At 37.4% G+C, this 17,206-nt stretch overlaps 1 protein-coding gene across 1 annotated transcript in view; it reads right to left on the reverse strand.

Annotated features, from left to right (window-relative positions):
• Window positions 1-1,583: 1,583 nt before the first annotated feature.
• The window catches only part of GPR158 (G protein-coupled receptor 158), a 436,580-nt gene continuing 420,957 nt past the window's right edge, over window positions 1,584-17,206 (reverse strand). The window contains 4 exon segments of the mRNA XM_025930720.2: window positions 1,584-5,995; window positions 6,724-6,870; window positions 10,055-10,160; window positions 15,705-15,843. Coding sequence (XP_025786505.2) covers window positions 4,454-5,995; window positions 6,724-6,870; window positions 10,055-10,160; window positions 15,705-15,843 — 1,934 coding nt within the window. The 3' untranslated portion in view covers window positions 1,584-4,453.

Genomic DNA, 17,206 nt, shown 5'->3' on the forward strand with positions numbered 1-17,206 from the left:
ATATGCTACTTTCCAAGAAGCATATATTTGAAGAGAAAATAACTAAACTTTGATATTATTTCTGTTTTTATAACTATTTAAGGCAAAAAGGATGGAATTTGCTGAAATAATAAAGCAAATCTTAACCAACCTGTAGTGTTTTAGAACAACAGATTTACATTATTACTTGCATGATAAAGGCCATTTCCAATGGAAATATTTCCCTCAGGTATTTTTTAACAGAAAGTTCTAAATTTAGAACAAAGAAACAATTACTAGCATTATGCAAATATATGGAAAAATAATACAGTCGTCAACTAAGCAATTCCAACAACGGATAAGACTCTACCTTCCTTATCACATGAGAAGGGACAGTAGACTTGACTTTCATGATTTGTTAATTGCCAGCTGCTTTTGTCTTAGCCCTTTAAGGTCAAAGAGCTCAAACCACTGATTCTATGTCTAAGCACAAAGAATATGTAGAATACGGGACACCCATGTCTAAAGAGATGGGGAAGGATGTTCTCAATGACTTGGTTACTGGAAAGGAGCATCTTGCTCCCTCTTCTGCCCTCTTGCCTCATCTTCTCTGCTTCAGAGAGCTGCCATTCTCACATGGGAAGCTAAGTCTATACTGCAGCTCTTTTCCCAGCCTGGTTTAATATAAGGTCTCCCCACAGCATGAATTTGCTATTCTTTTCCACAGCTTTTCTTGTGGGCAGGTGACAGGAGGTCTATAGATTTTCAGAGAGGGGTTTTAAATTTTTTGAAACGATCCAAAGTGTCAATAAGCTTAGAAGGAACATTTATACTTGATATAGTTATCTACTGCTCTGATTTCTGACCTCATATAACAACACCAATACCATTTGAAGACTCCAGTTTCAGAAAATAACCAATAAAATCTTTTCCTCTCCTCTTTAGGCCCTCACCTTCCCTTCCTTTGACTCTTCTAACTGATGTAGCTGCCTGCAGTCTCTTCCCACTTCAGTCCATTCCTGGGCTGCTCCCCAAATGATCCTTCTACATGACTTCATTATGACCCAGTTTAATGCTTTTTGATAGGTCCCAGTACTGCAGGATAAGGCTGTAGTTAATCCGAAGCATGGCGTGCAAGGTTGCGTGCGATGACTTTTCCAGGGTTACACCTCCTGTTTATACCTGATGCCTTTGCAGAATTTCAGCCTTATGAGCTTGCACTACTAAGCCTCCCCTGACTCCATGACTTAGTCAGGCTGTCCTCTGTATTACTGCAGCAGTGACTGGATACTGGACACGGGATATTGGAGCTCCTGTTCATCTAAAGATCATCACCATTGCTTAGCAAGTTGCCCGTGTGTGTTCAGATAATTAAAAAAGGTAACTGAATTACTTCCCATTTAGGCAGAGCTGTCTTAAATCAAAACCACTAGTCCTAACAGGTTTTATTGGCTCCAAATGGTTACCTGTTTGAGGCCACATCTGGCTGATCATATATTTCTGTACATAAGCATATGAGGATGTATGTGCATGTGTACCAAAGCCAAAGATACATGGGATTCCTTCTCAAGTTGGTTAGGTGAAATAAATTTGATTCTTTTGATAGACACACAAATCGCCATGAATCACTTTCATATAAATATGTTTTATTGCAGAGAAGTTATTATTATTTACATGCTGTAACACATCACAACATAAATTTACCAAATATTTCATGGTGAGATGCTGTAGGTTTCAGATAATAGTTTCAGAAGAACCACAGATTAAGTGAAGAGACTTACAGCTTTATTGACTCTACAACTCTCGGTTGCTAAATGCTAGAAGTCAAAAGGCAGTGTTTTTCAGTCCTACCTGTCACCACTTGCATGCAGAAACCTAGGAAGCAAATACAAGAGAACTGTCGAGTTTCAAATCCAAGTTGCCACCAAAGTTTACAATGGGCTGAGTTATATAATTCATGTCGTAAAGCATTTAATTCTTGCATAAAATATACAGTTCTATTAAGATTGGTATAAATCTACTTATTTATAAACCCTGGCTTAAAAACAAGGACAGGATGCAGCCTGCACATGCATTGAGAAGGACAACCTAGCAAATGTTTGTGACCTTAACAGTGTTTATTCACTTTCTTACTGTTATCGATCTAGGAAAATAACCTCAAGAATTGTAGATTTAAACTTCTCTTGGTGATAAGCAATGGCAATGAAACTCTAGGAAGGACCCTAGGCACTCTCACTGATTTATGCTGGTGGAGAAAAATCTATGGACTGTAGACTGTCACTAAGGTATAATTTGGCAAGTCTTCTTTAAGCCACATCTCTAGCAGGATCATCCTGAAGTGCAATAAAAAGTCACTGATGCTTGACTGCTTATGTCTCAAAAAGCGAATAAAGTGCTCACAGACCTGGAACATAAGTGAAACAAGCAGGTAGACCTGGCAATTCCTATCCAAGTTCACAAATATACCTTAAAGTTGTATTCCAAGGTTACTGAATACATAGGCCTTGACTGAAAAGGAAGAAAAGAAGGAAATAAATGAAGGAAATGCAGAAAAATAGAATCTCTATATCTCTTCAAACCTACCCCACCAACCTGAGTAATGTACAAAGTGAGCAAATGGGTGAGGAAGATTTACGCACAGCTTTGCAAAATGGTGACACGCTCATTGACTCCTGAATAAAAATCGTTGAGAAAATTTGATGATGAATAAAGAGAAGTCCTAGTTTCTACCCTCCACTGAGAATGATATTCTCTCAGAACAGCCCCATATCTGCCTTCTGATTCTCTTTTCTTATCTTTCATCCTCCTAGCACGTTCCCCTTGCTTCTCATTAAATGAAAAGTTACTTAGGCGGGAAATGTCCTGGCCAAATAAGCCGTCGGTACTCCAGCGTTTAGCGGGGAGAGAAAGGGAAGTCTGCATTCTATTTCTAAGTAATTCATCTTTAACTAAGATGAGACTGAGCTTCAGATCAGAATCTCTTCTCACGATCACATCAGCAGGGCTAAGTCAGCAGCTTAGGATTTCCATGCCAAATGATCAGCGTGGAAGGCAGTAAGTTTTACAAATTTCGCTCTGGGACCTGTTTTGCTTTGCATGTGAACCTGGCATTTTTAATTGTGAGCGAGGTGGCAATATGTAGGACTTGTAAGTTTTCCAGTGCTCGGGAGAATGAAGAGCCTGTACCGTCTGACAGGCTTTGAATAAATCAGGTTATAAACCTCTTTGGGATTTAAGCCCAGCAAGTGCTACCCCTGGCTGAAGCAACGAGTAAGAGTTTATGAGAATAAGTAGTTGGAGGTAATTTAAAATATATATTCGGTATGCATAATAAAAATATATCCATACAATGATCTTGATGCTATCATAATTTTTCTCTTTAAAAAAATACTCCCTTGAAAGTGCTATCAGTAGCTCCCTTTCTGTCTGTGTTTTGAAAGGCAAATTCCCTGGCTCCGCAGGGAAGAGAATTCCTGTTGTAATTCTCATGTCATTCCTAGAGTCTTCCCTTTCGGTGGTGATACTAATGTGCAGTATATTTTTCTCACTCTTAGCTTCTTCCTTACGAAATGCTGCTAAGTATGAAATACTGAAAAGAGTTAAAAGGGACAATAGATTGGAATGAAGGCGTTACCTGTCTCTGACTCTGAACAAACAATAGGTAAGTTGTCCTTTACTGAGACATATGACTAGAGTAGGACCGCTGGGTCTCAGAGTCCTAACAAGAAGTGCAAAACAAGTAACTCAACTTGTATAAAAAACCCTGATTAAGACAGTATAACAAACCATGAGGTGAAACAATAGAGTCAAATCCAAATTCACAATATATATAAACCACAGCCAGAACGAAAAGAGTTTATCATAACAGTTATGGCTTCCCAAGCCAGAGAAAGCTTACTGTACTTCAAGAATCAACTAAAGTTGATAGATAGCAGGTATTCTGTAACTTGCGAGAACAACTGGGTAGCTGCAGATTGCATAAATGTGTTGTGTCACATAATATCAAAGTTATTTGCAAAAGTTATACAACCTGGAATGCTTGAATATGAGACACAACCATGTACTGAAACATACATTTATAAGAAAATGAGAGCAATCATTAATATAAAAGGTATTTTTGGGATGCATTAAGTTAGCAGTGCTATCAAGGTTAAATAGGTAAAGTAAGTTCAGTTAGCTACTTAGAATTTCGGTCGTATATGTCTATACCTTCTTCTTCTTTGCACAATCTCATACTGTGTCTTCTGGTTTGCCTTGCTTAGGATCTTCAAAGGGCCATGGGCAAATACTGATCAGGGGCAGACGGTGAGGGCTACTCTCCCTACGTGCCGAAATGTAAGGATTCTCCTCATGTCCTCAGGGGAAAGACTTCTCTAGGCCAGTCTAATTCCTCCATTGTGATGTTGCTCTGCCCTCCAGGTCTTCTTCTGCCCTTGTCTTTCCCCTTTCCCTTGACTGACAAATATTCTTTGGGAATTTCTATCTTCTGTGGAATTCAGGGTTTCTTCCTTCTTCTCCTTTTCTTTCTGGGGATGCTACGCCCACAAGTATCCCAGACCTCTTATTTCCGAGGCCCTGCTATCTTATTTGCACTTAAAGTGGAAGAGGCAGCAGGTAAAGCACTTCTTTCAGCATTTGGTAGATCTGGGGTCTCAAACTCCCAAGGACACACCTCAGCTCGCGATGTTAAAGGTTGCTGAAAGTTATTACTTGAGTTATAGGAGCCAGGCACGTTTTCCTCAGGGGAAGATGTTTTTTGTTCCTGGTCTCCCGTTTGGTTGAGATTTCCATTCTCTACTTTTGGTGCTACGGCTTTGGGGGGCAGCTCTTCATATTGCCCAGCACACACGTTTATCGCATAACGCTGACCGCCATTCTCACCTTTAGCCCTCCCTGGGGGAACCTGAGTCTTGGAAATCAAATTCTTCTCATCTTCCAAAACGGGCTGACCTTGGCTCTCCCAAGGGCATACCTCAGCCTTGTCTATGCTCTTCTGATTGGTTTGCTGACATAGTTCAGCTGCCTTAGGCTTCTGATGAGATTTTTCCTTTAAGGAAAAAGTTGGGTTTTTCTCCATTTCAGAAGCTGCAATAGATACGTGTTTTTGAACTTTTGATTCTGAAGGCACGGGACCAGGGGCCAGGTCATAAATCTCCCAAGGGCACACTTCCCCTATGTCAAAGTTGTTCTTCATCTGGGTGGTGCCTGGGCTCATCTCAGAATTGGCAGTGGACGGGTTGACCCTTTGTTGCTTCATAATCCCAGATTTCTGAGGTTTTCTTGGCTCCTCCAAATGACTGGAGTTTGGGGGGGCAGAATCTTTAGTCTCTGCATTATCTGAATTTGAGTATTTTCTGTTTGCTTCTTTATCTTTTGGCAGAGGTTTCTGGGAGTTAGCACGTTCTTCCAGGCCTGATGTTTGGGTCTTCCCAGCTAATCCAAGAGTCTTCTCCTTGGCACTTGCTATGACACTGAGAGACTTTTGTAACACGGATGTTCGTGGGTGCCCCTGCTTCTTCTCTGAGCTGAGATTGTGAGCACTTGCTGACTTACACACCAAAGGCACAGACTCTGTGGACTCGGCCTCACTGTTTTCTTTCAGTTTTTGTGTTAATTTTTTACTTGACAGAGACTCCAGTGTGGAATGTTCTGTAGACTCCTCTTCTTGGCTTTCCCCCGGTAAACTGTTGGACTCTTCTGTGTGCTCCCGCACATGATCGTAAGTGCTGTGGGATTTCTTTAGTGAGAAGACTCGGTTTTTCAGGGACTCCTCCTTGGGCTTCCCGGTGTTACCTGAAGACTCTTGCGGGTTCTTCCTGACCAGGGCAGTGCTTTTGGCTGTGCTGTGGTCTGTGACTTCCTTGTCCTCTTTGGAACACTGCCTGCTGACCGTCTCTGGGATCTCGGTGATACGCCTCATGATTGAACGGCCTAAGCCCTTCTTGGAGCACCGCTTTTTCTGGAGGTGGGGGTTATTTGTAATCATCTTCTTCCTCTTATATATTTCCAACTGGGCATAGAGTTTCTTCAGCTCATCCTGCCAGAACAAGAGCAAATTCACAGAGATGTGGAACTTAGTGATTTAGCAAGGTAATATTGCTAAATGTAATTTGAGGTTTATTAATTTGCATTCTGTTTCACATAGCGTTTGAACTTTAAGACCTGAACACATGCATTTTACCCTTGTTTCATGGAGCAAGCCCTTGGGACTTATGAGTTGTGTGTGCCAGACTCAACTGGGATCACAATAAAAACACAGCGTATTATCTACCGATAAGCCATACCCCTAAACGATATTGGAAGCATCATGTAGCCATTGATAAAATTACCCCTAATGGTAGATCAGATCTAGGGGACAACAGACCATCAGTTACTGAAAGCATCTTCTTACTCCAAATGCTGATGTGTTGTCACAGATTATTCTCAGTAACCCATTCTCTCTGCCCACAGATCTGCCTTTCCATCAGCAAAATGTCATAAACGGTATTAGGGGACCAGTGTAACCAGTTCATCATTACGGCTGCTAATAAAAGTCAGCTGAGACCATCAAGAGTGGCCTGTAGAATTTCTACCATAACAAATGTTTTACACCTGAATTAACTCCCTTTGATGTCTTTGGTTCTTACAAAAACACACATTCCCCTTCTCTTTTTCTCTCTGACTCACACATGCACACAGATGAGCATACACGTACATCAGCCCACATGGGCTTGCCTGTATAAACGGGGTTAATCTGAAATAAGAAAGATGAAATACTGGTATTACCCGAATGTCTTCTGGGTCTAAGCTGTGCTCACTCCATGCTGAATTGATACTGCTGTTCAGGTAGGATCCAGACCGGCCCATGTCTAGCTCATCTTCATATGCTTCTGTAGCAATGTCATCTCGTGGGTTATTGCTTGAATGCGAAAACTGCAATAGATAATATGAGCTGTAGACATTAGCCCACTATAAGGCAGAGCATAATAATTTTCTAAAGGTTCTAATGTTCATATTATCTCTTCGGCTTAGAACTCTTCACAAAAAGATCTGCTGCTATGTTTGTGTTTTGCTTTCCATGTTACACGCTAAAGCTCTTAGGCAATATTAATGAGTGGTTCCTTCTCTGACTACTATTTTCTTCTTTGTCTTTTCTCCAGGCTCCCGGTGTTCACTTACGCGACTCCTCTTCCATTATATTTGCATTTTGAAAATGAAAATAGGTAGAAAAACCCAAACAAATGTTTTCCAAGAGTAGCAATTTAAACTCCCCGGCAGTTGGATGGAAATATTTTTTGAGCAGTAGGGTCTACCTTGTGTTTGTCGTTTTGTTTCAAATAGGGGACACTGTATTTCATCTAAGGGCACAAGTGGCTCTGATCACAGACAGTGACTTTCTGTCTACTCCACTTAGCTTCAAAAAAGTTGCTTCCAAGACTCAGGGGACAAGGGATCTTAATTCCAACCTCAATTGTGTTGACAGTGATATCTTGAACAAATCGTGGAGCCTCTCTGGAGCACAGAGCCCTCTCAGCCTAAAGTGATGATATCTAACTTTAAAAGTCAGAGATTCACTGAACCTACAGAATTTTTTCTCAAGCTCATTATTCTCAAGTTCCTCCTTCACCGAACATTTTGAGGTATTTTTATTATTTTCATGTGTCTTTTTGATATTTTTCAGTTTCATGTACTCTTGCTATCTCTATTCTTTTGCAAATGGAGACATGAAGAAGAATGAATTGGGTAAATGATGGAAAGCAGGGAGACTCAAAACAATCCAGCCACTTCACACAATATATAAACTAAGTGACTATTCTATGAAAATTGAGAGAAAGGCTTAGGGAAATGAGTTCTCTTCTCACAGCTTGTCATCAGCTCAAATACTCCTTTAAAAAATTAACAGATCACCCTTTGATGATACAGAGCAATTTCAATGTCAATACTTGTTAAAATATTTATGTGGGCCGGTGAACATATAACTATATATATAAGATATATATATATATATATATATATATATATATATATATATATATATATGATAACTAATGTGAAATGGCAATTCTCTACTTAAGGAACCGTGAAGGTTTTGTTATAGGGGCTGGTTGAGAAACCACAGAAATGGGTGAATCTTGCCTTCACTCTTCTACTTATGTTTGTGGTTCCCATATGTGTCAGGAACTTAAGGCCATAAAGATGAATAGAACACAGTCCCTATCCTTCCAAATCTCACAAGCTACTAGTGAATCACTGAGAGGTTATTGATAAGAATGGACTTGTTTTTGTCAAGCACAGTCTTAGAGGTGACCATGAGTTTAAGAAACAGTTACTTGTCAGATATTGTCCATTTTCTACTGCATTATATTTCCTTATATCCATCTAAAATAATATTTGAAATATTTATCTTATCTTTTCTGTTTCCCCCTTCTCCAGAACATAAGTACCACAAGAGCACATATGTTATCTGTTCATTACTCTTATTCTAGTACATAGACCAGTGCTTGGCAAAGCCCCTCAATGATTTTTTTGTAGTTATCTGAAGTTGATATATAATTCATATACCATGAAATTCTCAATTTCAAATCATACAATTGAATGATTTTTGGTTTATTCACAGGGCTGTGCAACCATCACCACTATCTAATTCCAGAATATTCTCATCACCTCCAAAAGAATCTTGAACCCAGTAGGCAGTCACTTCCATATCGCCTCCTCCCTAGCTAGTGGCAACCACCAATCTACTTTCTGTCTCCATAGAGTTGCCTGTCCTGGACATTTCATAGAAATGGAATCATGCAACCTTTTGTGTCTAGCTTCTTGCACTTGGCATAATGTTTTCAAGGCCTGTACAAGTTGTAGCGTGTATCAGTGCTTTATTCCTTCTTATTGCTGAACAGTATTCCATTGTATAGATACACCACATTTTGTTTATACATGTATCAGTTGATGGACATGTGGATTGTTTCCACTTTTTAGCTGTTATGGATAGTGCTTCTAGGAACATTCATGTACAAATTTTTGTATGAACACGTGTTTTCAATTTTTACAACTGAATAAATAGCCTGAGTATACAGTATATCCATCTAATAAAAATGTAATCATATAATGGAAAGTATGAAAATGGATAGGATAAACTGCAGTAGCAGAATAGCCCATGGAAATTGTGGCTATTTGGTATAATTCAAGTAAGGAAGAAAGTAGGCATTTGGCTCTATTTACATTTGTTTGGACTTTCAGTCAGGCTGAATTTCATTTAATGTTTTGGTTAATTGTGAGAGGAGGTAAAGCCTGGAGTGGAGTGAATGATAAGAAATCACAATTCTTGTCTCAACCATGCTAATAATATATCGTGTGCCACTTACACAGATACATAGTGTCCTAATATTTTGTTTTTCCATGGGCAAAAGAGGAAAATAATAATAATGCTCTAACTTGTATGTTATTCTCCCACACTCTGCGATCATATTATTTCACTGTAAGCAGCTTTATGGCTATCATGTCCTAGATGAGGAAACTGAAACTCAGAGAGATGAAAGTCTTAGCTAATGATTCCCTACTGTATAACTAGTGGGGGCGGAGCACATATTGATAATTCCCCCCACTTCAGTATGCTGTCTAGATAAATCTTTGTCAGCCCATCTTTATTAAGCAGGATTCTTCTATACACAACATTATAATTATTTATTTCTATTTATATAAAAATTTTCTGAATGTTTGCAATACAATGCTTCTTGAATATCAATCCAAACAAGAGGACTCTTAGAAGAGGCTAATTCTTTTCAAAAAATAATTTTGATGTTATAGCTACAGTCAAAGGCCATCTTGAGCCCATAATTAAAACATAACTGTGTATCAAAATATTTGAAAAAGAACTGAACCAGAGGATGGGTTTTGTAAAAATTGAAGCATTTAATAATTATATAGGATATTTAATAAATTCGAAAAGAAAAGAGACATCTAGTTCCCTGAGGAGAGAGCTTTAAAATTATTTTAGAGCGTCAAGCAAATCTCCACACCTCTCTTGGCCTATATGCCAGATATTTTTTTAAAGCAGAAACAACTCCATGCTTATTTAAAATAATTGTCTTGCAAGAGAAAAGTAATGTTAAAGGAGTACCTTTGGAATCAAAAGCAACCCAATGGTGACTGTCACAGTCAAATGAGTATGTGCAAAATACAGCATTAGCATCCAGTCAGACTGAAGTCTTGAGGCAAGAACGAATCTGAAATGAGAATTCACCAAGTTAGTAATCCAACAAGATCTCTATTTAAAACCCTAGGATACTTGGAAACTTTTTTCCTTGGTGTATTTTAAAAAAACAAGCAAGCATGGAAACAGTTGTATTGCTGTTTCTATGGCATATATTGTCATCACAGGAGAATAAGGCTCAAAGTGACTGCAATTGGATAAAGATATGAACTCTTTATTATTTTTAATTTTAAGTTAGTAAGAAAGACAGCATATAGATATATAATGTGCTAATCATTTCCTGGAATTTTTATTTTGTATGTAAATTGAATGTCTTAAAATTAAAGCCACGAACACTTATGAATTCAAAAGAAGAATGGGCTTACAAACTGGTGACTTCAGGAAAATTTGGGCTATGAGACACATCCAAATAACTCTTGATTCTAATTCTCTACATTTGAAAACATTAATCAAGAAAAAAAAATAAGAAAAAAAAAGGATAGGTAATTATCTGTCTTTGTGAATGACCTCAAAGGCTTCAATGATGAACAATGTAATGGAAAAATGAATATACTAATGGTTTGTAAAACGCCTCTTCTAAAATAAAAAATTTAGTTATTGTAAAGTATCAAACTGTTTTATGATAATTTAAAATGCAATATTTAAAATCATATCTTGCTGAGTAATTTATAAAGTTGTGTTCTAGGAGAGTTTGCAGGAAACTTGTATAGGAAAACTTCAGTACTGAGATCTACTCTGGTAATTGCTGGAATATTTTCATAAATCATTAGGTATATGTACAAACAAACTCATGTTTTAAGGACTCATTCTTTTGCAGAAACCAGATGTTGCTTTTATCAAGGTCCTTTGCAATTATATTTTTCTTTTAATTTTTTTCCCATCTACTGTTTATCCACGAAAAGCTAAATATGAGATTTTACTGCATTTGGAATTAGACAATCAGCATTTTGATTCAGTGATATACATCATCAAATTTAAAAAGCTGATATCTTAAGACAATGCTTATGAACATTAACATATATAATGTTATATAAACATATATGAATCTAAACGCAGAAGAAACTAATTTTATATCTTTTACTAAGTAAATTAGTATTATTTATACTCAGAATTTCCACTAAGTGGATTTCTTCCTCATTTTTACCTCTATCCTATCCCCCACTCCCCCAAATACCAAGTTTCTCACCCCCCTCCCTCAAATATCAAGTTAAAATGGAGGCTCAAGAGTTGTCCAAAATGGAGAGGTAGTTTCCCCTGTGTTTGGAGACATACACAAAATGGACTTACAATACATGCATAGAAGTACAGAAAACTCACGATAGCTCACACGTTACTAAACAGGATTTTATGAATTAACATCTTCTCTAATTCCTTTGTCAGAAAAGTGGCTTTATACCTGCCTTGGATATGACTAAATGAATATCCACTTTGTTCAGGGATGAGATATTTTTTGACAGAGTCTCTGTAGGGTCAGGTGAGATTTTTTTTTTCTTTTTTAAAGCAGTGAAATAGGATCATCATCCTCAGTAACAAGTTACAGTATCTTAAGCATGGAAGCAATATAAAATGTGGCCTGGAAAATGATCTCATCCCAAACTGCTGGGGCCATTTCCAGTTCTGGGGCAGACAGTTATAGGGAAGGGGATGGGTCTACAGTCCACAGGCTCATGCACTGGGGATTCCTATTCAAATGCCAGTGAACATTATGAATGCCAGTGAATGCAAGTGAATGTTAGCCTGACAGTATCTGGAAGGAACAATGCTTACATGTATTTTAAATTAAAATGGTGAGTCTCCCAAAAAGTAATTTTGAAGTACTGTATACGAACATCAATTTTCCCTAAATTAACCAGCTTTTATTCAACGTTTTTTTTTTTTTTTTTTTATTTATTTTTGGGACAGAGAGAGACAGAGCATGAACGGGGGAGGGGCAGAGAGAGAGGGAGACACAGAACCGGAAACAGGCTCCAGGCTCTGAGCCATCAGCCCAGAGCCCGACGCGGGGCTCGAACTCACGGACCGCGAGATCATGACCTGGCTGAAGTCGGACGCTTAACCGACTGTGCCACCCAGGCGCCCCTAAATTAACCAGCTTTTAAATACTGCTGGGCTTGTTAGGTTGCAATTCTGACTAGAACGATCTTAAGAGAAATTGGGTTTTGCAGTCATTTTAAAGATTGGTTTTCTTTGAAAGACTATTACAGCTTCTAAAAAAATAGATCTAACAGTCAGGACCATAGAAATATTCAAAAATTCAAGTTAGGAAGAAAAGCAAACCTTTTAAAATCTCGCACTTTCCCAAAGCTCTGCTTTATGCTTAGTGAAGGATTATAGAACAGATTAAGCAAAATGCCTTCTGCATTATGAGACTGCCGGACTTAATCCTTTTAGTTTATTTGTTTAATCTGGCAATTTGATGAGAATAAAAGTAAATCTGTATATAAATATGCAGTTATAGCTTTACATATTTATGTATGTATATATACATACATACATACAGTTATGTATGTATAATTTTATATTTTAAGCAAATAAGAAAGAACAGATATGTCCTATTGATAGAGAATATCTTTGCTGATGTTGGATGCCTTATTTAATATTATTTGATTCTATTAAAAAATTACAAAGATGAACCCAGTTTATTTAAATTATTACGTTCTTGTTTCTTATTCTTGGACTTTACCAACATTGGAATCATAGCATGTACAAATTCAGTCCACATGTAAATAAGAAATTGTATATACTTGACTCCTTTAATTATTACTGCCTATTACTTGCTTCTTGCTCATCTCCCTAAAGTCAGTGTTCTGTAGATTTAGTGTGTCAAACTATAATTCTATCCTTGGCTGTTTATGACCATACAAGTTAAATTTCTGAGAAAGTAGCTAATATATACTATGATTCTTTGAAGCCAATATGCTACAATCTAATTGAAAGGTAAGTTAAATTTGGAACTTAAAATGTAGGGCTTCCCACGCAGGTGTTCTTAGGCTTGCCTAAGAAAATACCAAGGCCTCCTGCTGCCATTGGAAGTCCTCCCTGTTCAAAACTTATAGGGGACTACACAGTTGTCTGGAAGAAAATTGATCTTGTGAGTATGGCATGTCTACTAACACCAAATCTACTAGGTTCAACATGAACAATTCAGTCAGCACTTGTGCCTATGTGCACCCAGCTCATCATTTACATGGTTCATCTGGCTAGGCTAATGGGTTGTTTGGGACTCTGTAGGAAAGACCTAAGCAAAGTAAGAAAACTAATTTTGTTTTAAAGCAAGCTCGATGCCCAATGTGGGGCTTGAACTCATGACCTTCAGATCAAAAGTCGCATGCTCCCTGATTGAGCCAGCCAGGCTCCCAAGAAAATTATTTTCAGTGAATATTTAGCGTGTGTTTCCTAATATGCTAACAGTGCTTATCACTTTTGGGTGGTTGGATTAGGGAGTTTATTTTTTATCATTTTATGATTTATCTGTAATAACCACCTATTGCCTTCTTAAGAATTTTTTTTAAGTTCATTTAAAAAGTGCTTTACCTTGCCTACTGCTGAAAAGACTTGGACCAGTTGAGAGTTTAAAATCCATTGAAAAGGGGCGCCTGGGTGGCGCAGTCGGTTAAGCGTCCGACTTCAGCCAGGTCACGATCTCGCGGTCCATGAGTTCGAGCCCCGCGTCAGGCTCTGGGCTGATGGCTCAGAGCCTGGAGCCTGTTTCCGATTCTGTGTCTCCCTCTCTCTCTGCCCCTCCCCCGTTCATGCTCTGTCTCTCTCTGTCCCAAAAATAAATAAACGTTGAAAAAAAAAATTCTAAAAAAAAAATAAAATCCATTGAAAAAATAAATCAATAAAATCAATCAATCAATCAATAAAATCCATTGAAAAAACATTTAACAATGAAAATTGAAAAGAATAAATCTTCAAGTAGAAAAGGATAAGAATCAATTTAGGCAACTGCTTTAAACAGATTTAATTTCTTGGGCAATTTGGTTCTAAGAAATACAGCAGCTGATTGTAGGGCAAAAGTAGGAAGGCCTTTGCATGACATGGTCACATTCTGGCAACAGAAGACATTTAAACTCATCTGCAATAAGCCTCTTGGTATGCTTAGAACTCTGCAATTGGTTCGTTTATATAACACTTAACTTATAAATGGTTCTAGAGAAGCATGTTTGTTATACCTTGAAACATATGTGTTTGATATCCTGGACACAAAAAACAAAAATGCAACTTTTCTTGGGAGATGGTTTGGGAGACCTGTGAAGGCTTTGGGGCTCCGCCCATGGCAGAGTCCTCTCTGGTGCTCACTACACTGTGCACCGAGGACACCTCCTCTCGTGTCCTCCAGCTTTAGTCTAAATAGGATTAAGAGAGACTTCTTTTTGCCCAGTTATAATATCATATTTTGCTTCTCATCTTTCCTTCCTCTTCTCGTTTTCTCTTTTCTCTCTCTTTTGAGAGGGGTCAAGACAAAGCAAAGAGGCAAATTCCCTGGATTCCTAGCCCTTTGATGGAGGCTCCAAGATGATCAAATCATAAATACCCCCTTTCTTACTTAAAAGATAAAAAGTGTAGGTGTGTCTAAGGCTCAACTGCTCTCTGCCATCATCTGTTCCTAGAAGTGCAAGATATAATTTTATAATTATTGACTAAAGTGAGAAATGATAAATATCTTCCAAAACTTCCACAGATCCACACCTTCCCACTCTGACTCCCACTATTATTATTGTTTTTCCACTGAGGGAAATGGCTGAATAATTAAAATTTCTCATTGTATTCTTAAGTACGTCTTAACTTTTAAGATATGTCGAGCAAGTAATGACATTTATTTTGTTACTTTTGAAATTATAGGATTTCATTTTTTGTTCTCACTGAGGTTTTCATTTCATTTTCAGATAGGCATAAATTCGCAGAAGATAAGTCACACATATTTCATTTTGTTCACTTATCATTAGCCCCTTTCTTCCTCCTTTATACTGACCGAGTACGAAATATAGGGGATATCAAAAAATGGAGGGCCAAGCATACATGCGTACAATAGGTCACTGCTAAACCCCATTGCACACAAAAATCTAGTCCTTGGGTTGGAATGGTTTTTTAGTTTTGAATTCAGCAGAATAAATACACATAAATTGTCTATCTGAACATTGATTTTAAAAGCGTAACCCCATGCATTAAACATGAATGGAAACACAGATAATTTATTATATCAACTTTATGATGTATGCATGTGTAGCTTTATATCTTCAGAACAAAAAGTATTACATATCATAACAATATTCAATGACATTCCTGTAAGTGGTTTGATAGAATACAATAATACAGAGTAATTAACCTTCAAAATAAAGGTAGTAACAAAACATCAGCAGGAACTAAGAACAGTTAAAAAAAACAAAACCCTACATTCATTTGCCATTTCTGTGACAAAGAAATTAGTCAGCTTAAAAACATTATCCTTCCTGAATCTTTCCATGATGCATTTTACCCAATTTTGCTATTTAAATCAAACCACAACACATTGGAGAAATAAAACAGTTATTTGCTAGCTCTACAGAGCACTTGCCTAATTGTATGGAATATAGCAGAGATAATGAGCTCATTGTGAACTGCGACAGCCATATAGCGTGGCTCATGAAATGCTGATGGGACTGTCCGCACTGCATAGCAGAGATAAACACCCCACAAGAGGAATAAAAATTCAGCTGTGAGAAGAACAACAACAAAGAAAAGAACAATTTTCCATTAGTTTTATAGGTGAATAAAAATGCAAAATTTAAGTGCTTTAGCATGCATTTTGTGTCTATTACAGAAACATAAGTTTAGCTAGAAGTAGATGCATACAAAATGTCATTCACATATGAATACATGTGACATACATTTAAGATTTTATTCAGTGTGTAGACTTTTCAAAGGTACACTTTGGTTTTTGTTTTCTTGCTTTTTTAAAAACAGTGCTTGGTGTCTCAGATTTTTCTTTTGCTAATGCCTGGCTTTTTTCCTGAAACAACTGTAAAATTATTTTCTACATCCCCAACCTGAGTTTAAGATATTCACGGAGCATCTGGGTCATAATGAAGTCATCAAGGCAACAAAGGCTTGTATTGTGTTCATATGTAGCTTCTAGAAATGTAAGGTCTTACCGCATTGAATCTGGTTCAACAACATAAAAATATCCATTGCTAGAAATGTGAGAAAATAGGTTGATAAACATTCAGTGGCATATTTTATAAATGAACCATTATTTCTTCACACATGACAGAAATCCCATCTTTTGTGGGTGGAGTGCTGAAGGCTTCGTAAAATTCATAATCACCTTGTTTGTGGGATCAAGCCAGAAGAGACAAGCATAGTAAAGCGGTTAAGGATAAGGGCTTCAGAATCACATTAGGCCTGATTGGAAATTCTGGCTCTGTCTCTAATTAACTTTGCATAATCTGAGGCAATTTAACGTCTCTGGCCACAGTTTTCTTATTTGGAAAATGAGAATAATAAAAAGTACATATTTCATGAGATTATTTGCTAATGAAATTAAAAAATGGATATAAAGCACATAATATAGTTACAGACATGGTAGATATTAGATACGTAAAGGAATACATAAAAACACACATTAAATGGATCTTATTGTTAAACATCTCGTTTGACTTTTTTTTCCAAACTGAACATCACTACTTTAACCCTTTTTGACCAATAATTGCTACCATTCATTTTATCTGTCTTAGCGACATGACCTCACTGTAAGATAGTATCTAAAGAAGATAATATCTAATTAATAATAAAGAAGAAAGCTCTAATTTGGAGAAAATATTTCATCAAATGTATTACCTGGAGGTAACCTACTTACTTATGTACTGAGACACTGACTTCCATTCCCATATGCTAAAGCTGTTTTACCTGCCAACCTTTCAGCCTATTTCTGTCAGTATTTAAACAATAGGTAGTGCCCTAATTATTGAAAATCCCTTAAATAAACACATCTGTCAAGAGATACTCTAAAACCCTGATGTGGTTAGAAGCCAAATAAAAAATAAGGCACACTCCAAGATCTCCATAAGATTTATTCAG

This window comes from Puma concolor, chromosome B4, assembly GCF_028749965.1.
Source record: "Puma concolor isolate L17-30 chromosome B4, mPumCon1.1.hap2, whole genome shotgun sequence".
In the NCBI taxonomy this organism is placed as follows: Eukaryota; Metazoa; Chordata; class Mammalia; order Carnivora; family Felidae; genus Puma; species Puma concolor.